The sequence below is a fragment of the Gymnoscopelus braueri genome (assembly GCF_963280865.1).
Source record: "Gymnoscopelus braueri genome assembly, chromosome: 3".
Classification (NCBI taxonomy): domain Eukaryota; kingdom Metazoa; phylum Chordata; class Actinopteri; order Myctophiformes; family Myctophidae; genus Gymnoscopelus; species Gymnoscopelus braueri.
In genome coordinates this window covers 34,251,846-34,274,791 of record NC_137612.1, presented here as the reverse complement: position 1 = coordinate 34,274,791, position 22,946 = coordinate 34,251,846, and the positions used below count along the sequence as shown (strand labels likewise).

General features: G+C 41.9%; 1 protein-coding gene across 3 annotated transcripts in view; it reads right to left on the bottom strand.

The window, feature by feature from the left end:
- The window catches only part of kcnab2a (potassium voltage-gated channel subfamily A regulatory beta subunit 2a), a 123,213-nt gene that overhangs the window by 67,736 nt on the left and 32,531 nt on the right, over nt 1-22,946 (bottom strand). The window contains exons 2-3 of one of the 3 annotated variants that reach the window (XM_080423850.1): nt 8,813-8,962; nt 2,950-2,991 (exon numbers count right to left, since the gene is read on the bottom strand). In XM_080423850.1, the coding sequence (XP_080279976.1) occupies nt 2,950-2,991; nt 8,813-8,886 (116 nt within the window). In that variant the 5' untranslated portion in view covers nt 8,887-8,962. Of the gene's footprint in view, nt 1-2,949; nt 2,992-8,812; nt 8,963-22,946 lie in introns of those variants that run through there. The other 2 variants (XM_080423847.1, XM_080423851.1) reach the window with 2 other exon arrangements.

Below are 22,946 nucleotides of genomic sequence, written 5' to 3'. Positions count from 1 at the left end.
TCAGTACTAATTTCTAGGTCATTACTATGGTTTCTCCCACTTGCTGGAGTAACATGTTAGATTTATTCAAGGGTTGGCAAAGAGAGTGCCAACACAAAGCTATGCAAAGAGCGCATAGATCCAAAAACATAACTTTTATATTTTTATCGTTGTGTAATCCACTCCAAGCAATGCAGTTATGAAGAAATAATGCACTTCACCCGAGTGTGGTGGAGAACCTACAGTACTACACTATTTGTGGTATAAATAGGCAAAACAACATTCCAAACGTATGGAACATATGAAAAGTAATGATATGATACATAATAATGTATAACAACCAGCAGAATGTGCACAACAGCAGACAACACAAAAGCACAAATCACACCATCATGTTTAAAGGCAGCAAGTTAATATCATGGTAAGCTACATTACAATGCATTATGCAACATTACATAAAAGTACCTGTACAAAACACAGCACGTGTACAAAATGAATTATATAAGTTATATAGAATATGTATAGAAATGTTGTCATGGGGTGATCCGACACCCAAGTGATTGGTGCGCGTGCCGCATGGGCTCTAATGCCTGAGTCCCTGGTTCGATTCCCGGCCAGCCGGGACCGTATGCAGAGTGTCACTCTCCTTTCTGTGTGTTTCCCGTCAAATACAGACCCAGAAAAGCCTGTACTGTATATATTATAGCCTCATAATCATAAGCAGAATGCACCAGTCACACATTAAATCAAGCACTCACTTTTGCAGCCTCTATGCCCACGTTTATTTATTTTTTTACACTTGACAGTGACATAAGTACACGAGAGATGATGAAGTGTTCAAGGGTCAGTAACCTCCATCACCAGGAAAGCTTTCAGCCCCCCAGAAGGGTAAAACTGTTTAACGACGGGAAAAGCCGGAAATACTGTACTAAAAGCTTTTTTTGAGTATGGAACCATATAGCCTGATAATAATCCATACAGTATGCCACAGGAAAAAACCCATCTGAGAGTGAGAGCTCATCATTTAGGGAAAGAACAAAAGCCTTGAATCCTTACACGATACGGACAATTGTTTTGGCTGAGATCTTGGCTAAAGTACACAAGATAAACCAGCAGCTAGCTTACCAAGTAGTGTTCTGATCATACCAGGGAGAACCATGCCTTTGCATTCCAGTAAACAACATGTAAAGAAAGCCATACGGTTGTGGAGCAAGTTTCCCCTACATTATATGCACCTACAGTATCAGCGGTATTAAGAGAGGAGAGGGTTCTATCTTATCACTTTAGAAACTAACGCTTATCATTTTGCGCTATGAACGCATCATAACCAGGTCAATTCACACACCTGTGATTACACCTGTGAGCATATAAACGAGAAACTTACCTGATGATGTCCACACGATGATTATAACAACAACGGGTAGATGACAACAATGAAGCAAGCAATACTGATCACGGATTCGGGATTATGATTCGCCGAAGGGAAAACGGTCCTGCAACTTCAGGTGAGTATCACACAGTAACGTTACTGCAGACGCGGGCACACTCCATCCTAGGGAAAACACTATGCAGTACTGCACCGACGTAAGCCTAATTTATGCTTCGTCACATGACGGTGTCTGTCGCTCCACAACAAATAACATTGTAAGCTAAAAACGCAGTAGATACTAAATATAAATTAGGCTTAATTGTTTCAATGCATAAATGATTGAAAACGGGTATACTTCATTTCCCAGCATCTGGCCGTTAAGCTGTTAAAAGTGACAGACAGAGAGAGAGGGATTGGTCTTATTGATCCCCCTCTCACCTAGAAGACCAGAGGAGCAGCTTAGTGGGACGGTTTGCACTTTAAAAGGACAGAAATGTGCAAGGCGCCAAGATAAAAATCCGATAAAGAACTCATTATAGGTACATCCCCGTCGTCAGGGCGTTTTATAACCCGATCAGCAGAAAGCATCAACTAAGCTCATAAAACATGATCCTGGTCTGAAGCAGCAGGATATCAGGGCACCTACTGTATATAAGCACAACGAAGCACCTCACTCTTATGATAGAGCACTCATACTTTACCTTAACTACTTAGCTAATGGCCAGGCTGTCTAAACTACAAGATGGATGGAGTCACACTCCATGTGAGCACAGCACAACAAAGCTGTAGATAATTTCACAGACCCCCAGGTTGATATGCATTATGCAATTCTTTGTCTCTGGGACCCCAATCTACACACTGTAAAATCTTTAAAAAGTTACAGACGCATAAGGGCCCAACTGGTTCCTAACAATCAATCGCTTAGCTGGGGACACCTTGGATCCCCCTCAAGGACCCCGATTCTTCATACCCCACGCTGAGAACGTAGGCTTTTCAGTCACAGTAAAATTAAGTAATAAAATGTATTTGGGTCCAAGTGAATGATTGACAACTCTGACAAGTGAGTGAACTCACTAAAAAAAGCGTATTTCAAAAAGCATATGACCCCAGTCTTGGCTACTTTGCAAGTCCTTCTACTTGTTTGCAGAGGACAAACTGTGACGTATTGGGTGCCACATGATATTAATACATAACACATAAAACGTATTTCACTCCCACCATAATTGTAGATCTAAAAGTAACTTTGCAACCAAACCCAACAATACACCTATCATGTTTTGGCTGGGTAGTGCATTGCCAGCTAAATAGTAGATGATATGTTATCTGTGCTGTAGTGGCTTACTAATGGATGTACAGTCCTCAATGACAGAACAGCCACAGCAAGGTTATAGAAGTATTATTAAGTGAAACAAATCCAGTATAAAACTAAAAACAAATTAATTGTGCCGAGAGTAAAACAAAGACAAAATCTGAAATTCTCCACGTGTTGAAAACTGTGTCAGGGGCTCCACAGTAAGAAGAGCATGTGTCCGACTCCCAGAGAGACATGAGAGCTAGACAGATAGACAGACAGACAGACAGGCAGGCAGACAGAAAGGTACCTGTAAAATTGCAGCTGTCGTTTGGGGCTCCCATAGCGAGCACTGGATGCATAGAGAGAGAGGAGGAAAGAGGAGAGACTAGGTTAATCGAAAACAGTAAAAAAAGAAGAAGTTAGTTCAGGCGACAAGATGGATACAGACAGGAGAGGAAAGGAGACCATAACCACAACAGTGCTGAAATAAGGAGATGGTGAAAGACACCACAGAACATGAAGTTTGAAATGGGAGCTTAGATTCCGGAGGAAAAAGTTATGCCAAAGGGAATAGGAAATATCAGCTAGTAGCTACTATATAACATTGACCTAGAGCTAAAGCATCGTCCTCACAGTCTATATATTGAAATGTGCAAGAGAAAGCGCTTTAAAGCTGCAATCCTGAACCTGATTTAGTGAATAAAACCAACCATATTTTAACCAATCTGTGTAGAAGATTTTATACAACATAGTAACTAGCACATCTGCGGTGGCTGGAGGTTGTCTCCATACTCTTCCACTGAGACATTTAGACCCAGGGTGTCGGTAGGAGAACTACCGGTTGGACAGGTAGTACTGCCTGAAGCTCATAAGCACAATATCTCCACTGGAAAAGCGGTGATTCTGTCTGGCTCAGCTGTAGATAGATATTTGGTTTCCAACGCGGGAGACCCGCGTTCGAATGCCAGTAAGTACACAATCATCCCTGCCTGTGTCCAATTGTCTCGATCTCATAGCAATCTAGATAAAATGCTTTGACATTGAAATCCAATAAATTCATTTGCTGCATGATCTAGAGCTGCTGCAATTCACAGACACAATCAATCAACTAAGCTGATTATGTTAATGCATCGATTTGCATATCCATGCATCGATGTGTTTAGTTTTTTGTACAATCTTTTATTTCAAGTGCAAATACTTTCCACAGTATTGCCTCAAACCATCCGTCTGATCTTTACCTTGCCAGAAATGACGTCAAGCACAAACATTGGTTGTTGAGAGCATGGAAGTGTACTTTTCAGCTGCCAAACTAACTAAAGTATTTTTTTCAGACAGGATACCCTTGTCAAGATTTATTAATTAATTCATTTCAACGTTAGACTTCATTGTGACTCTAGTGATGCTCCAGAACAAATCTGTGCAAACATGACACAGACTCCAAGCTCCCGAATCCGAGCCAACAATACAGTAATGAAATAACATGATAAGAGACTTATGAACCCACATCAATAAACATTCTGAGCCACATTAATAATAATAATAATAATAATAATAAGCTTTATTTGTATAGCACCTTTCATGACATGAAATGCAGCTCAAAGTGCTTTACAGAGCAAGAATACAACTACAGTTAGAACCAATTTAACAATAAAGCAAACAAAAATAAAATAAAATAAAATAAAAGCAGTAAAATGCAGTAAAATGCAGTGGCCCTCGCCACTACACAACTACAACACAAATGGATATAACTTAAATGTAGTGGCCACTGCCCTCTACAACACAGCTAAAGAAATATCCACACTTCACACAATTGCCAATATTACATGTGTACCTTGTGTACCTTAGTAATATATCTTCACACAATTGTCAATATTACACCTTAGTAATATATTTTCACTTAGTAATATTACACCTTAGTAATATATTTTCATTAATGATGTTTTACATCCTAAAACAAAACAGGGGGAATCAGGGGAAGTGTGTGTGTGTGTGTGCGTGTGTGTGTGTGTGGGGGGGGGGGGGGTGGTCACTGATGAGCTGATCATTAAAGAGTGAACACCTGTCTGTTTAAATGCACTGCTTAGCTTAGGTCGTGGCCGTAGATGATTTGATAGAATATAGACATACGAGTTCCGTGCCTGCCTGAACTACCGGGATGCTTCATAAATGTTTACCAAAATAAAGATCAACATAATAGTTATTATTTATAACATAAACTATATCCTGTATAGAGAAGTATTTCAGCCCGCCTGTGTGTGTCTCGTTCCTGACTGCATCACTGTTGAGAGGCAATAACTGTAACACTTAATAGCTGTAAAGAACACCCTCTCATCTAATATGGATACATTACATAAGCCATAAGCCATGGAACTGATACTTTTGGTCAGAGTGCTGTTTGAAGCCAGGTATACCTTTCTCTGAGAATCAATGGTGGCACTTAGGAGAAAAGGACAGATGAGGACAACAGACTGTTGAAATACACAAAGCAAGTCTCCAGCTTTGACATTTATAAATGTTTATTTTAGGTTGATTAACGCAAGTAAAGTTAAATGTACTAAGGGAATAAAGAGAGAAAAAAAAACAACACTACACTCTTATAGAAAATTCATATTCCCCACTATGTACGTATATTTAATTAAAATGTAAAAAAATAATATAAAAATGTAGGCCTTTAGAATCATAGGGATACTTGAACTTTATGTCTTCATGTATGTTTTCAATTTATTTAGCGGCTTGCTTTGCGGCTTGCTTCAGAAAAGAAATCACTGTCAGTATATCCAAGGTGTAGCTTTGTCGCAAAGCCACAATACTAAGCTTTATACATATAGAACCTTGAGATGGCGGTGATTCGTCTTTTCTTTTTTTTTTTAAATTTTTATCCCGCGATTTTTGTAACCCTATTTTTTACACCCAGTGCCAATTCTCTATGTAATCCTGGGCACTACCTTCCCTCTGCCAACCTAGGGAGGCCAGGGCCGAGCTCATGCCTCCTTCAATGCATGAGAGCCAACTGACCTTCTTGTCACCTGACAGGGGAGAGTTTCCCTGGTTTGACGTAGCGCGTGGAAGGAACACGTTATTCCAACCAGTTCCCTTCCCCTCCATCATGCGCCCCGGCTGGCCAGGGGGAGGCAGTATAGTGACCAGGATTACTGCATGTTTTTGTGAGGGTACCTACCCTAGGAGACACGGGGAGAACATACAAACTCCACACAGAAAGGCCCTTTCGCCAACCCCACCTAGGGTATGGGCACTGATGACGCGGAGGAGAGAACACGCCCCCAGCGCCCACAGCGTCCCCTGCGGGAATCGAACCCAGGACCTTCTAGCTGTGAGGCGACAGCACTACCGATTCGTCTTTTCTGAAGCACCTAAATATTGTTGTCTGGGACACTGCGAGCCTGGTGGCTGTATAGCCCTGGGGACAGCATGAGTTTGTGCAACTGGAAGACACGCAACCTTTCTCTCTCGTGTGCGCACACGCACACGCACGGGCACGGGCACGCACGCGCACACACACACGCACACGCACACGCACACGCACACACAGTAACCCAACCTACATACTATATGATGATGTGAAAAAAAATGAAAAAACTATGTCCCTCTATAATGGCCAGTTGGCCACCCATTAAATGTCTATCTGCATGCAATTTTCTTTTCAAAATAATGTGTTTTTTCCATTACTTTTTATTATTCTATACATTGTGTAGCTATTAGTTGATTATATTTTATAATGCAGTGGTTCTCAAACATTTATGTCAAGGACGGGGGTCCTTGACATAAATGTTTGAGAATAAACATATGAATAATAAATTCATATGTATTTGGCCACGGACCCCCCATTTAAAAAGATTTTGTACCAGGGACCCCAAGAGAAGTTTTGTCAAGATGTTTGAATTTTTTTCCACTTAAGAGAACCAGTGGTATAATGAAGATGGATAGGACATCCTCATGGAATGCAGATGAATGCATTCATAATTCCTGCAAACTGTCAAGATTCTTAGCTACTGGAATAAACTTTCCTTGTGGATAATACTCAGTCACAAGATGTGGGGTGGTTGTAGAAGGATTTCTTTCTTCTTGTTGGAGTGGTTAAGGCTTCACTGCAATCCTAATTAACTTCATTTGAACTGCTGTATTTCTATTTTGTCACATTTATAAATGTATATTTTGGTGTAAATCTAACGTATATACTGTACGTCTACAATATATAGACATACAGTACTGTACGTCTACTATACAAATCAACAACCTATCACCTGGTAGCGTGATTCCTACGTCCCGTTTAGTACTCCCCTCCCCTCACCTTTCTCATCCATCAGCTCTACACTTGATCTCATGCATGGCTTCTCTGGAATTTAATTGACAGAAATGGGTGGGCAGAACTTGAATCCCTGTGTAAATGTTCAATCGTGTGTTTTGGGGATGAAAATGATCAATTAATCTTTTAAATGATGATATATCATTATATGAATCTATTATCTAATAATTGTTAGTTGCAGCTCTTGCTGCATTGGTTTGGTTGGTGGCAGGCGTCTCAACTGATGGCATACAGTCATACACTATTACAGTCTCTCTTAGCAGTACTATACCACTGCAGTACAACTGTAATAGAACACTTCAGTACAACACCACTACAAAGGAGGGCTGGCACAGATGGCTTCTAAACTGAGTAGGAGGTTCCTGCAGAGCCAGAGACTACATTGTTAGAACCGCATTTCTAGAACCTTTTTGTACCCTAACCCCTACCTTAACCCTAACGGCCTAACCCCAAGTCTAAACCATAGCCCTAAAGCCAGAAACTGCAATGTTTAGACACCTCTGGTGCCAATCCAGTAGCCTGGAAACCAGACGAATCTGCCTAGTCTGGCCATGCCAGGCTACCAATCCAGTCCCTGACACAGCAGTTTCAAGCTCCGAGTCCAGTTCTCCGCCTCTGCAGGAAGCCAGTATTGTCTGAAGAGTCTCTGGTGCCCTCCGGTGGTGGTACATCAGAGTGCAGGATGTACGGGCACCCCCGTGAAGACTTGAATTTGTGTATGCATACGCCCAGGCGCCTAACTCGTTTGTGACATTCATCGCTTACAATGTGTTTTTAAAAGTCTGAGAGAAAATGCGGTGTTTTAGAAGTGATGAAGACATGGACTGAATGCAGCCGGTCTTATACTCTGAGAACTGTGATGGAGTCTGTAACGGTGTTAATTTAGTCAACTACAACTATGATGAACATTTTTCATTGACCACCTTTTTTCACTGACGAAAACTAATTATAAAGGATATAAAAACTAAGCTATGGTGACTAAAACGTTGACTAAATATATGGACAATTTTGTTTTCACTAGACTGAAATGTTTGGGAGGGACCAGTGGAGAAGAGATCCAGTAGAACTAAGATAAGTCATTTTATGCTTGGTTTTGCGCAAGTGTCGCGCTCCAAAAATAACTGATTTGCGCTTGTAGATCAGTTATTTTCGGCATCACCAAAATCAGCCCGCCAAAATCAGCGGTAGATTTAAACTCAAATCTAATATTTAGTCAACTAAAACTGAACCACTTCTATTGACAAAAATATGACTAAAACTAAATTACATTTTATTCAAAAGCCTATGACTAAAACTGAATAACATTTTTGCTGTCAAAATTAACACTGGTCTATAAACCCATAGTTTCTTAAATTCATCAAGTATTCATTTTTGGATTATTCTAAAAAAGTATTATCCATCAATTCAGCAGGGTGAGTAAATGACAAAAAAAAGAAGTCATTTTGTGGCCGTAGTATTACTTTAATGCTGGCACAGTGGGACGCTTAACCCAATATTCAATCCGGGAACACATCTGTGTCATTTGAGCTATAGCCATCATTTTATACTTTGGCTACTCAAAAATAGCTGATATACAAGCTCATAGTGTGGCACATGTTTAAATAGGCCGCTTGTAGATCTGCTATTTAAAAAAAATCAACATTTGTGCAAATCTTTGAATATATATATTTTTAAAGAGAACGTTTGTAACTCAAATCTTTGTTGATTTGCACAGCTTGTATATCTGCTATTTTTGAATAGCCAAAGAAATCTAAAATGACAGAGATGCGTTCCCGGATTGAATGGTTTAACAGTAAATTGGTGTGTATGTATGTGTATGCTTTTGCACACACACACGAGGACTCACCTGTAGTTCATGCCAGGTGAGCCAGTCTGTCGGTTAGAAAGGCGGACAGGTGAGTCCTGAGTTTCAGGATACATGGTGGCGGGAGGGTGAGGGTGCGGCCAGCCTGCCGGGGGGAGTTCTGTCTGTACAGTCTGTCACTTGCCAAGGCCTCTGGAGATGACACAAGAAGGAAACAAGCATCAGTCTGTGTAATTCATTTAACTATAATACTATATCATTATTTCAGCATGCAATGAGAATTAACCTTCAGTAGGATTGGGGGGAAAATATCAAATTCTCCAATATAATAGGTAGACTGATGAACGTTATTGAGCATTCACTAAATGAATGATATAAATAACTCAAGTATTATTTTCAGTTTCAACAGAGAAAATGAAAATGATCCACAAAGTATCTCCTCTCTGTAATTCTGCGGCTGCCTCTTAAACATGGAGGAGATAATTGCTACTTATGAGTGGTATTATTGATATACTAAATAGCAACAATCTGCATTTAGTTAATAAAAGTTAGTCACATCACCCTGCCTTTCATCAAAAATTGATGTTAACTCTTTCAGTGCCAAGAGTATTTTCATAAAGTACTCCCCCAGTGCCAGCAATTTGCGTTTTTTTTAATTTTTTTAATTTTTCATTTTTCATTTTTCATTCAAATAAATGATCTGATTGGGTTTTTAAACCCATAATACAGTTCTACCAGTAGAGAGCAACAAATCGACACATTGATGATCTCGCTGGCTCACTCGCCCCCTCCCAAACAGGCTCACGTCATATCCGGTCATAACCGGATGTTGACATTTTTGACAATCGTTGATCGGGCTAAATTACGATGTGATACACGACTACGATGACTGATCGTCACCCAGACCAAAGAGAGTAGACGTGGACCTCTCCGTTTGTTTTTTATACCGTGTGAAAAAACTTGACTTTCCCTATTCTGGCCGAAAATCATTGCGGAAAAAAAAAGAGAACCGGAAACGGAATCTGTGTCATGAAACCGGAACCCAATGAGTCTGAAGGAGTCAGGAAGCGAAAGTGATCATGAAAAATAAACAGCATAGCGCGACCACAGTCAAAAGTAAAAACTCGGGATTTCTCGTGCTGGCACTGAGGGTACTCGGGAAAAACTCGGGATATCTCGGGGCGTGGCACTGAGAGAGTTAACAGGTATATATGTTCAGTCAACAACAGCATCAGGTGTGTGTGTGCATGGGATTAATACAGTAAAACAAAGAGAGCGGGGCCCACGTCCTTGTATGTGCTTAGTGTAAGGGAAGCCAAACAACAAACTCCTCATATGTAGCCTGGCTCCAGCCCCTGAATCGCTAGCCACGCCCATTAAAAGAAAATTGTCCTGAGTGAAACTAAATGAAATATCAGGTGTGTCAGGCTACCACATCTGTCAAGTAACAAAAAATATTGGCTGCTTCACATAACGGCCACAAGATGGCACCATCTCCTCACTATGAGGCCATGAGCTGGTCGGTTCAGACCAGTGAGACTGTTGTAGTCCCCCAGGGATGGGGGACTTGAGAATTTTGGACTCAAAACTGGAACACTCTGAGCAATTCTATTGTGAGACAAAAGCATAGAACATCCAGCGTCAACACTTTGTGCTCTTTCCATTTGCAAACAGAAAAAAGAAAAAGCACAGGCACACACACACACAACTTGAGTATACTTCACAATCTCATCCTCATTGAATGTGTTACGCAAATGCACGCACACTGCTCTGCGTGACTAGTTTCTATGAATAATTCATCAGTCTGTGCCCAGCAAGCAGGGCATTGCCATAGAGAAGACTAAAAACAGGGGGGGGGGGCAGCGGGGCACTGATAAGGAGTGAGTGGATGGATGGATGGATAGATAGAGGGGCCTGGAGTGGTCACTTGAGCATTATAGCCTTAATTTACACCTTTTCAAAAATAATGAAAAAGATCTATTTTAGTTATCTATTTTTGTAGATCTATATTTTCAAAAATGTTTGAAAAATCACGAAGACATTTTATATGTCACAATACAATATTACCATCCCAATATCTTTGTCAAAATATTGTGATAATTGATTTTGTCCATATCGCCAAGCCCTAGGCTACATCGTCTGAACATTTCCGATCCACGCTACATATAGCACACTGAATGGGAGCTGCATTGCCAATGTTTTCGACCCCTAGAATGGAGGTGGTTTTGGTGGTGATGGGGAATTTGGGAAGGCAGATGGGAGTGTGGGTCGGGTGCTTTCTGAAAGGCAGGCCCTGCCCTGCAACGACACAAGGCGAGCTGCTGCTCGTAATGGAACGTCATAATGATAACATGAAGGTGACTTTCTCCTCGCATCAATCACCCAGGCAGGGTGAATACGGTGTCCCTTGTTCTCCTCAAGGACTCATTTAACGCCTGCCTGCCTCTTCGCTTCAATCACACTGCAAAGGAATAGCCGCATTCCCCGGGTCAATCCGGCTACGAGACGACGACGGCGATGATGATGGCACGACCCTGAAGGGAGAGAATGAGGGGGGGACGGGGGTTGGGGTCGTAGATCTAAATTGTGACTTGGCCAGGCAGGCAGCAGAATCCGCCTGGACAGGAGGAGCTCATCTGCCTCTGATCTCTATCAGAGGACACAGGAGGGTTTTCAAGGTGGGATTTTATGGCTCAGAGAAGGAAAAGACTGTCGCAAGGGGAGGGCGGCAGAAGGAAAGCAATGGAGTCATACTGGGCATGTCCTCTTATTCATATGGATCCTATTCATACTTTATGGTTAAGGTGGAGTTGCTCTCCAAAAATCAATACCATCGTACGACAAAGTATAGAATAAGCTTCGGTGCGACTTCTCAGTTCTATAAGCTAGTTTATGATTCTGTGTGTTACCAATGCACCAGTCCACGGTAGGTAGAGAGGCCGTCGGGCAAACAAGTACATAGAGCACGCACAATCGCACATCCAAAGTTAAAAGGCCAGGTGCTGGTCAGAGACAAATGTTAGAAGAGGAATACACACTGGAGCTAGCTCCGAAGGTATTTTCTGAAGGAATCAGAAGGTCACCCGGTGAACGTGTCTGTGAGTAAGACCCTGGAATTTGATTTTGTAGTTTGTTTTCCGTTTCCGGTTAAAAACTACAGCAGATTAAAAACAGGTCAGGCTGCATGAAGCTAACCTTACAGTAAAGCAACACAGCTGCAGTAAATCAACTTAATAATGGATGTGTTACATTTAGGATTGGGAATGTGCATGAATTGACCAGTGCCGCATCCACTTTTCATTATTAGCTGCAGCTGTGTTGCTTACTAGCCTGCCATGTTGTAGTTTTTAACCTTAACTTGAAAATTAAAAATCAGCCTAGGATTTCCATGCCCTTCATCCCCATGTGCGCTCATCAAAGCCATCCGAGCAATGAGCAGCCATCAGCTGGGTGAAGCTGTAAAAGCAATTTCCCCTCCCCGGGGAGCAGAAAATACTCCCTTTCCAATGTTTTGGTACACCATGTCATGATTACGATTGGTTTCTATATGACATTATGACCTCACTGTGGTCATTCAGTGGTGAATGCATTTCCTCTTGTGGGATCAATACAGTAACAAAGTAATACTACTACTACAAAAAGCTACCAACACCACACCACCACAGCACGCGGACTCCCAATGCTGCTTCTGTTCTCTGGACTGGAGAAATAATACAGCAAGAGGCCGCAAGGTTTAAGTGACCACGTTTAGCTATTGGCAGTAAATGGATGATATCGAGTTGCATTTCCTCTGCAGTTCAAATGCCTTCAAGTCTTCAACTGTTTAGACACAAGAGGAAGACACACTGCAGCAAGTGCCACATGCACGGGTCACAAAACAGCTGCGCAGATCTCAGCTGCACTCTCATTCCGAGGAAAGCTACTATAATAAGACACATGTCTTGTCTTTTAGCGCTTACAGTCGATCACCGACGCAGGGCCACTGTCTACGCTGCACTTGTGTCATGCTCAATTTAGAATCTGTCGTACAACAGAGTCACGTGCCAAAAATAGCAGATCTACAAGCTTGTGAATCTGCTATTGTGTGCTATTTCCGGCACGTGACTTCATCATACAATAACGTATAATAAATCAGGTCTCATTCAGTCTGACAGAGATGCTATGGGCATCATAGCATGTGGTGCTGCTGCAGCTGCTGAAGATGTTGCTGCTGCTGACTGCAGCATTGCGGTACACTACACTACACTCAGCTCAACTAGGGGAGAGCGAGAGAGCTCAGATTTAATGCTCTAATGGGCCAAGGTGCACTTTGCGGATTAAAACTGCAGATCGAGAAGAAATGGGGAGGCGGAGGGGGAAGGAAGGGAGGGAGAAAAGGAGCAGCGAGTGAGAGAAAGGGAGTTGAGGAGGACATTGTTATCCAGTTAAAGCCTCGGGCCAGTCAATTGAATCTTGATCCAAAAAAAATGTAGGACACACACAGGGGATGGAATACTAGTGTCTCGAAACCAGGGCGGGGCAATATATTGATATGATATCAAAATCGTGATAGGAGACTAGATTGCCCTGGGATTTTTTTGTGTCAGCATGTTGTTTTCACTTCCTGTTTTTAATCACTTAAAAGGGGAATTCAACATTAAACTATGTCATTTATATATCTTGCTGATGCGTGGCGATAAGACAAGGTCTCCCTTCTGTGCTGCCTAGATTTTTTTGGGGGTCATATGATCGATGACGTACGGTTGCTGTAGTCTTCTTTGGCCCGCCCGCCCCCTTATGACTTGTTTGAGCCTTTTCAGCAAATTCAGTTATATTGTGTACAAGTACGATGTCTTGTGAAATAGAATATATAATTGTATGTCATTATAAACTACTAAAATGTAATTGCAAATATATTCTTTCGCACGGACATACGGAAGGGAAATCCTCCATGACATAAATACACGTATTTGGACTGGTAGCGTGATGATGTGTCTAAACGAACGTGATAACATAATAGCGCTCTGGCGCCTCACTAGAAGGCCCTGGCCGACGCAGTTAGAAAAGTCATCACGTTATCACGTTTGTTTAGAAATGTCATCGTGTTACTGTCACAAGTGGTTCTTTACTCCGTATGTCTTGTAAAAAGATCACACAGAAAATAAAACAAATAAATAGTCAAAAAGGGGGTTCTCTCGATTTCTCTCTCAGCCCTATTGCCCAGCGGAAACTATCCGCACAAGAAGAGAGAAGAAGCAAAGCTTACCAGCAACTAAATATGTTCTTGGATCTTGTTTCAATTTCTGCATGTGGTTATCCCCGGTGTTCAAGCAAAGCTTACAAGAAGAAGAAACTAAATCTGTTCTTTGGATCTTATTTCAACTTCTGCATGGCAAATCAACAAATACATCACTGAACTGACAAGCAGTTGGCTGTCGCTAGAATGCAAGTATATCAGTGTCTGCTGTCATGAGATGGCTTTCCCCCTTCACACCGCTGCTTCCCCACACAAGATACATCACCTTGTCATCATCTGGCGTGACTAATCTTTGACACGTCATGTTCGCAGTGCAACTTTCACTTACTGAGCAAAAATATTAAAGCCTGGTTTATGCTAGAGCCCCAGGCCGATACATATAGTCCAGACCGATACATCAGCCAATTATTAGACTTTTTTTTTACATCGGTATTGGTAATTATGCAGCCGATGTGTCCCGATTTTAAACCACTTTAAACCCAGCATCCCTGTTTTGCGTTAGACAGACATTTTCAAAAGTCTTCAGAAAGAGCAGATCTAAAGCCTGATTGTGCTTAGTCGTACCAAGGTGTCCCATACCGAAAATAGACAATCTACAAGCTGAACTTGAGGATCAGCTATTTCCGGTTTCATGTTGTTCCAGTAGGAAAGTTTTGTCTGTTGCCATGATTGTTTTAATTATAATTATGGCATTGACTGTGTTTGATACAATAACAAAGAAAACTTGAAACACAAAATCAGCATGACAATTTCAGTACAATCTTATCCATCATACAGTACCAAAGCCCAAACAAAAAGCCATAAGACATAATCATTACATTACGTTACATCTTTAATTGTTACACAGCTTTAGAAGTAATACTTTGGGATACTATGGTACTGTACAGTACAACACGTATAACGCCATCCCAGCGTATTAATTATACTGATGTGAGACAAATATAAGCCAACCCATTTTCTAATTCAGCAAGCTACGATGGCCCGATCATAAGCCCATAGCCAGACATGGCCCTTATGTTATCATATTATAGATGGACATAATATCACATTATGGGCGAATGGAGGAAGTATCAAAACTGAGAGCCGAGATGGAATTGGAGATGTGCAATCATATGATAGGGCTGAGGGAGGCTGGGGGGTACAAAAGATGACATAACTTGTTCTGCGTGCAGTCTCCCCTAAGCTAGTTATATGCAGAGCATTATATATATATAGTACCTCAATATCTACCAAACAAAAATGCAAAATTGAGTCACAAAAGGTTTCTCCACATACTTTCCATGCAAAAATCCACCCACACCCAGACTGAGTGTGTTTCCTCTTGAGACAGGGCTTACGTGAGCACGGCAGGCAGACAGGCAGACAGACAGGCAGTGCTGACCTGGAAAAGTATAGTGGTGGTATAGTGGTTCTCAAAGTGGGGTTCGGAGACAACCAGGGGTCCAGTATTAGTTAATATAGCATCAAAATCAGTTAAACCACTTTAGCCCTATTTCATACTTGGGTGCAACACGTTGTGACCTGCCATTTTGTAGATCTGCTATTTTCTCTTATGGAGACCTCTGCCACAATATCTTTTCAGATGGGGGCCTGCAGCCAAATACATAGCAATTTGGGGGTCCTTGACGTAAAAATGTTTGAGAACCAGTGGTGTAGTACATTGAGGCATTTGTAGAAAATGCGCGGATGCGAGCAGATGGCTGCAGGAGAGGGAGACGGGCTAACAGACTGGGCTGTCAGGGAGGGATCTCCTTCCTATGTGAGAGTTCAATCAGGCGGAGAGGGAGATGAATGCTACTGCAGTGCTAACCTACCAGCACTCAAACAGGACGCCTGCAAAGACGATTGTGAGTGACAGAGTGATGCAATCTCCTGAAAACGCCAGTAGAGCCTGACCGATGGCCAGATTTTGGGATCCGACGCCGAAAGACTATTTTGTTGAGCATTTTTATTTACCATGTTTTTGACTGATATTTTTTCAAAAATAATTCATTTTTTTTTATCAATTTGAAAAACTTGAAAGCAAACAAATAAATAAAAATAAATAAATAACAGTTTGATGGATAAAACATTTAAATTAAGTTCAACTTTGATATATAAGAAGAACAATTAACTTTAACTTTACAATGAAGAAGCAAAGTAAATATACAAAGCTTTTATTTAATCACTTAAGCCATGGGTCTTCAACATTGGGTCCAAGACCCCTTGGGGGTCCTCATATTTACTAAATGGGGGCCGCCAAATCTTTGTGTGATTTCTTTTTACATTAACCACTTGAACCCTACTGTAGCATCCATATTCTGAGGGGAACATTTGCAGACAATAGCAGATCTACAAGCTTACAACGCATCGTGCTGTGACAATATGTAGTGCCAGTAGTAGTGGGGGTCCCTGCTTCATATCTCTCTCAACTAAGGCGTCCCTGCTGGCCTGAAAAACTTAGAACACTCCTGACTTAAACCTTAATCCAAATTTTCATCTACAAGCTCAAATTGTTCATCGTTGTGAGCTTTAAGTTTCTTTCTTTCTTTTTTCTTCACTTTTGAAAATTGTCACCATGACATGCCCAAAATAGGGACACAAGGTTGAAAGTGGCAAAAGAAAATCTTTGCTGACACCAATGTCGTTCAAATTATGTTCAATAATGAATAAAGTCAAATAATGTCATTAGTCTCTCAATGACATTCACTATAGGATGGACGTAAAATCACAGTTTTGCTGGCATATTACAATACATCCATAAGCCATCAAGTGTGCAAAAAGTCACAGAGCAAAGATATGATTATGAGGCCTATCTCAGGGAGTATGTGACTATTGTTGTAGCACATGAGATGAATAGTCCCGGGTTGGCTGTACCACTGACATGCTCAAGATGAATCAGCAACCTTGCACAATCACATCACCTGCATGCAGCACTTCCCTTATAATCCTGTAATGACGTATTGGAAAATGGCAAATCGGTAACATTGAACATGTTACATGTTCACACAGCCGCACGCACGCACATCACCTGCACTTCCCTTATAATCCTGTGATGACGTATTGGAAAATGGCAAATCGGTAACATTGAACATCTTCACACAGCCACACACACACACACACACACACACACACACACACACACACACACACACACACACACACACACACACACACACACACACACACACACACACACACACACACACACACACACACACACACACACACACACACACACACACACACACACACACACACACACACACACACACCAACTAGTCGACTAGTATAACCACTAGCTAGTCGACTTTGTTGGTACTAGTAGAATAGTTGAAAAAAAAAAAAGTAATTTGTTTTAATGCCATAGTAATGGCCCATCTTACTATTATTATTATCCTCCTGACTTTATTTTGTATCAAAAGGGGGTCAAAAGTATGCCCAATAAAAGCCTATTATTGGGCAATGGGGATCCTTGGAGACGCTGCTGTGGCGCTGTGCTGCTGTGCCAGAAGCGCTTCCCTTAAAACGCCATAAAAATAAGGGCAGGAGGATAATAATAATAGTAATATAGTAGTAGGATGGCATTAAAACAATGCCCCCCCTAATTTTTTTTTATTAAAAAAAATAATAATTAATGTAAATTTCGACTAGTCGACTACTACTTGGTCAAATGAGTCGACTAGTAAAAATCATTAGTTGTGAATGCCCTAACACACACACACACACACACACACACACACACACACACACACACACACACACACACACACACACACACACACACACACACACACACACACACACACACACACACACACACACACACACACACACACACACACACACACACACACACACACACACACACACACACACACACACAGTACTGTATAGCCAATATTGGAGGGTTTGTCTATCACTGCAGGGACAGAGCACACTGCAGTGAACGGGGAGCAGGGAACAACAGACTGCAGCAGAGAGGGAAGAACCTCCATCTCTATACCAGGGCCCATCCCTGCTGCCTCTCTCCAGACCACAAAGGCAGAGAAAGACAGACAGACAGACAGACAGACAGACGGAGGAGACAGAGAGAGGCAGAGAGAGGGAGAGAGAGGGAGACAGAGTAAGCGGGAGATGGAGAGTGAAGTGTAATTTTAGGAAATGAGTCAGTGTCACTCTGCCTACAGAGCTTCACACACCCACACTAAGTTGGCACATGTGGTGTGTGAACAGTTGTGTCCATTATTATGATTTATCCCAGTGTGAGAGGCTTATGTGGTTCTTGGTGAGAGAGGCTTTGTGTTTATTTTTGTGTTGTTTAGGTGAAGTTGTTTTTGTTTGTTGAAAGTCCTCCTCATACTGTTTTTTTAAATTATTATTATTGTTTTGGAGTAATCCATTTTGTTTGATGTAGGCATCTCTTTAAAAAAATCACTGTATAATGAAAGCTTTAAATAAAAAACTGAATAGAATAGTAGTAGTAGTCATGGGACTGCCTATGAAAACAAAAAACTGTGAGATGCCTTGGTTTCTCTTAAAGCAATGTTGAACTTTTGGAAGGTGGGACTGAATTAGTGTTAACCATGACATAAGTTACGAAACTAAAATGTATACAGTATACTGTACGCGAATGACAACAATGCAGAAAAACATTATGAAAGTAAATAATGGAATCGCTTCTTCCAGATCTGAATCGGATCATCACAGAAGTGTGATCATCACACAACCTTCCAACACTGCTTTGAGCTCCAGGTTTTGAGCTTGACAGCAAAATCCTGTGTTCTCCATCCTTCAAACACCACACAGTCCATTAATGTATCGATTTCCTTTAACACATCATACTTTGCTCTTCTCCTATCCTTTCACCAGTATCCTACAGATCAGTATACCTACAGATACCCGAGTCTGAACAAGGAAACAGAAGGACTAGACTGAGGATATTTAATTTAGCACAAGTGAGCAAAAACATCTCACCGCAAGAAAAATATAGCCAAGCATGCAGACGGATGTGGCACAGAGGAACAATTGAGCTAAATCCGGATAGATCATTAGGGCCTATCATAGAAACAAACACAATTTCAGTACATGAGAGGAAATGTCATTCTATTAACCCTGCATACAGCTAAAGCATCTCAGAACAGATCACACACCCGCCATTACAGCTGATTCACATTTTAGCTAAAGGGCACATCTATTATGGTTATTTTTTGCTGTATAAAAAGGCTCACTGAGAATAGAACACTGAATAAGCTTCATGTTTTCTCGGCAGTGCAATGCTGGCAGGATGTTCCCTTGCCCACAAGGATCTAGTTGCTGAGGCGAGCCATTGAAAAGAACTTGCCACATTATGGCAGTCTCTCTCTTCAAACAGCCGTACCTCACAGGCGACACCACAGAAGACTGAGTCACAGGACAGGAGGACAGAGGGGGAAAGGGCAGGACAGCGGAGGAGATGAGATAAGAGGAGGAGTCAGGTAGTCTGCCCAGCCCCCCCTCCTCCTTTACTCTGGAGAGTGCATTTCTCTGGGAAGTTGCTGCACTAATGCACCAATAGCGTCCATAAAACACAACAGGGTCGGCCAGACATTAAAGCTTGTGCTACTGTTTTAAGTCATTGTTTATTTGAGCTGTTCTGTAGTCAGTGTACAGATTCCAAGGGTGGACAAGAGCCACTGCGCCTGCGGTAGATAGAGTGGTTTGATTTGTGCGTTCCGTTGCTTGCTTTTCTATCTATATTAGGCCGCTGTTCTTCAATAATTCACAAGGTTTTCAAATGCCTTATCCTGATGTCCTACAACCAGCCTTTTGTAGCCTCTGCAGCTTCACTCCCCAGCAGTAAGCAAAGCAAAGCAAAGTTTGTTGTTTACCCAGGGTGTTGGACTAAGTGCGAAACTTATTTACAGCCAGACCCTGCATGGAAGCCTTGCTCAAGGGCTATTCAGCGGTGATTCATGATTGATGTGATGAATTGGGGAATCGAACTAGGGACCTTCCGGTATCAAGGCCGCCCCTCTAACCACTAGGCCACCGCTGCCACTGTAAAGGGACTGCCCCCCCCCGCCCCTTCGGCTTGCTGACAGACGCTGTTGCTAACTGAGGAGGAAAACACTGAGAATGGTCCAGAATTCCTAATGAAATCTGGCGCAAATGCAAGTGGCTGGCGGCTCACTCCCCAGGTGAAGCAGCCAGCAAAAAACACACACAAAAGTGAGTGAGTGAGTGAGTGAGTGATTGAGTGAGTGAGAGAGAGGGGGGGGGCAAGTTAACTGCAGTTGAAGAGTGATTGTGGGAAAAGGCTGAGTATGCACTAGTGAGCAGCCCGGTTGTACAGTAGGTGGCTTTTAAAAAACAGGCAGGACTATGAATCACTCTCCCAGCAGCCTCCTCTCTACCTTCAGCTTCCTTCTCTCAAACGCTTCCCTGTATGTGACAAACACGTGCACAAGGACTGCACAGCTCAATGCCAAACCTCCATCATATTATACCAAATATTCTGGTACTAGCACCAGGGGCGAGATTACAGACATTAACATGCTTTAAGCCACTGCAACATGTTTCATTCTCTAGTATGTTTGTTTTATTGATAGCTAACATTTTGAGCAGATGAAGAGAACTTTCCTTTTAGCTGCGTCCACACAAAAAGCACCTCCACCCACCAAACCAAAGGTTTTTCTAATTGCCATCCTAACCGTCACAGTAAAACTAGATTACCAATGATCAGTGTTGTTTTCCAATTTTCAAATAAATAATCTTGTTACTTTAAATAATGATTTCCCTGTTCCTTTTGTTGCCACAAATAAAAAGAAAATCCTGACGCAGTGCAGCATATCTGTTTATTTCCTGCTTGTTGACACGGCACATGGGGGAAGTTTCCCATGTGTGTGTCAGCGCACAATGTGCAGCTCAGTCAGCTAGCAAGATGGATTCAGAGAAGGCAGCTGTTCAAGCTTTAGTTTAGGTCGTGGAAGTATTTAAATGATTAAATTATACATTTGTTGGTGAAAGGTGTAAGAACATCAAATGCAAATTACATGCTGTGAATCTGACAGACACTTGTTACCCAGGCAGTAATCTGGTAAAGTAACAAGTTACTTTTAAAAGTAACATTACCCAACACTGCTAATAATCATGAGAAACATCCCAATTCTCTGCCAACCCCTACCGTTGGCCCGATGGGTGGAGACGACCACTGGCCTCCTTCGATACGTGAGTTATGAGCCACTTCTTTTTAGCTGACAGCGAGGAGTTTCACCGGGAGAGCCTAATGTGCATGGAGGTTCATGCCATCTCCCCCAGTTCCTCTGCTGAACAAGCAATCTGTCCAGGAGTCGCATGTGCAGCGACAAGGAGCAATCCCCTGCCAGCTCCCCACCCACAAACACAGCCAATATGCTTAGAATGCCCCTGTATCCTCCATGTTGGAAGAAACAACAGTTGCTATGTGCAGAACAACAATTGCTATGCGTTGATATAGAACAATGGTTCTCAAACTTTTTTTCTGTACTCCCTTTCCCAGATTTCGGAATCCAAGTACCCCCTTATACCCGACTAACACATGGAAACCCAAACCACAAGAGAAAAGAGAACCATAGCATATGATGCTATGAATGAATGATAACCCACATTTTGAATATAACGTTACAAAGACATTGAGATGAGCAAGTTTATTTTACACTGTTGGCATAACATTTCAAAGTAGGCTACTAATACAAATAGAAATAATGTATAAGCATCGCTTTCTATTCAATAACAGTTGTGCTAGTCAGTTTTCTTTTTGTTCATAGTTTGCCAGTTTTATCATAAAATATAACTGTTTTCCCCCCTTTTTTCCAATTTCTGTCACACAATTTTCAGTTATGTACCCCTATTTGAGAAACTCCTATAGAAGATAAAATTTTTATTATTTATGGACTTTAAAACAAGGCGAGGGACACAGGGAGGGGGGAGTTAGACTGGTTCCTGAACTGACTGCGCTGTTGCCTGAAAATGGCTTATATCCCGATGCTGCAACGCAGCATTGCTCCCGAAAAAAACTAAATCCTGGTTACAAACAAATCACACTACACCCACTACGTCCCCACCCGCAGTTCCACCAAAGAGTGTGAAAACTGTAACGAGTTAACCACTTAAACCCCAGCATCCGTATTTGCCCGTATTGTGGGGAAAGATTTAGCTGAAAATAGCAGATCAGCTATTTTCAGCAAAAGCTTTCCCCACAATAACAGAAAACTGAAAATACACTAGTATAGAGCCCCGAGGGACTCTGCTCAACCATATGGGGTTTAAGTTGTTAATTTTTTGCCAGAGCCAAGGGGTCGGGCTTACATGAGGCTTTGTATCTGTTTCGTCCATACATGGGCAGGGGTCATTTGTCCTCCGGCCCCAGCCAAAAAAAAGTTTGTGACGTCCCCTTTCGTCATACATGGGCAGGGGTCATTTGTCCTCCGGCCCCAGCCAAAAAAAAGTTTGTCACCTCCCCTTTCGTCACGAACTATTCATGACATCATGAACTTCAGTTATAAAGTGGTTTGTAGGTGTGTTACATACTAGGACTTCATTTTGGGTCTGGCAGAACCAGGTCTCCTGGTCTTGCTAAATGTCATTAGTTATAAATGATACGGCCTACTCAGGAATACAGACCCCACTCATTGTGAAATACTCCTGTTATCTGATATACCCGTTGTACCCGTTCCGCCGCTTTTGTTCTCTCGATCTTATACTTTCTGTTCCATTCCTCACACTGCCACTTATTTTGGCATCAATGCGGCACAAACAAAGCGGCCAATCAGTTCAGTCGACGGGTTGAGTTGGTCAATCAGGGAAGCGATGATACATACACTTCACCCAAACACACAGAGATTTGTTGCACTCTCAGTAGTTTGGGGATGGATCTTTTTTGGTTCTCGGAAACCGTTGGTCCGATCGAATTGCCACGGCACAGACCCAGATCATATGGAA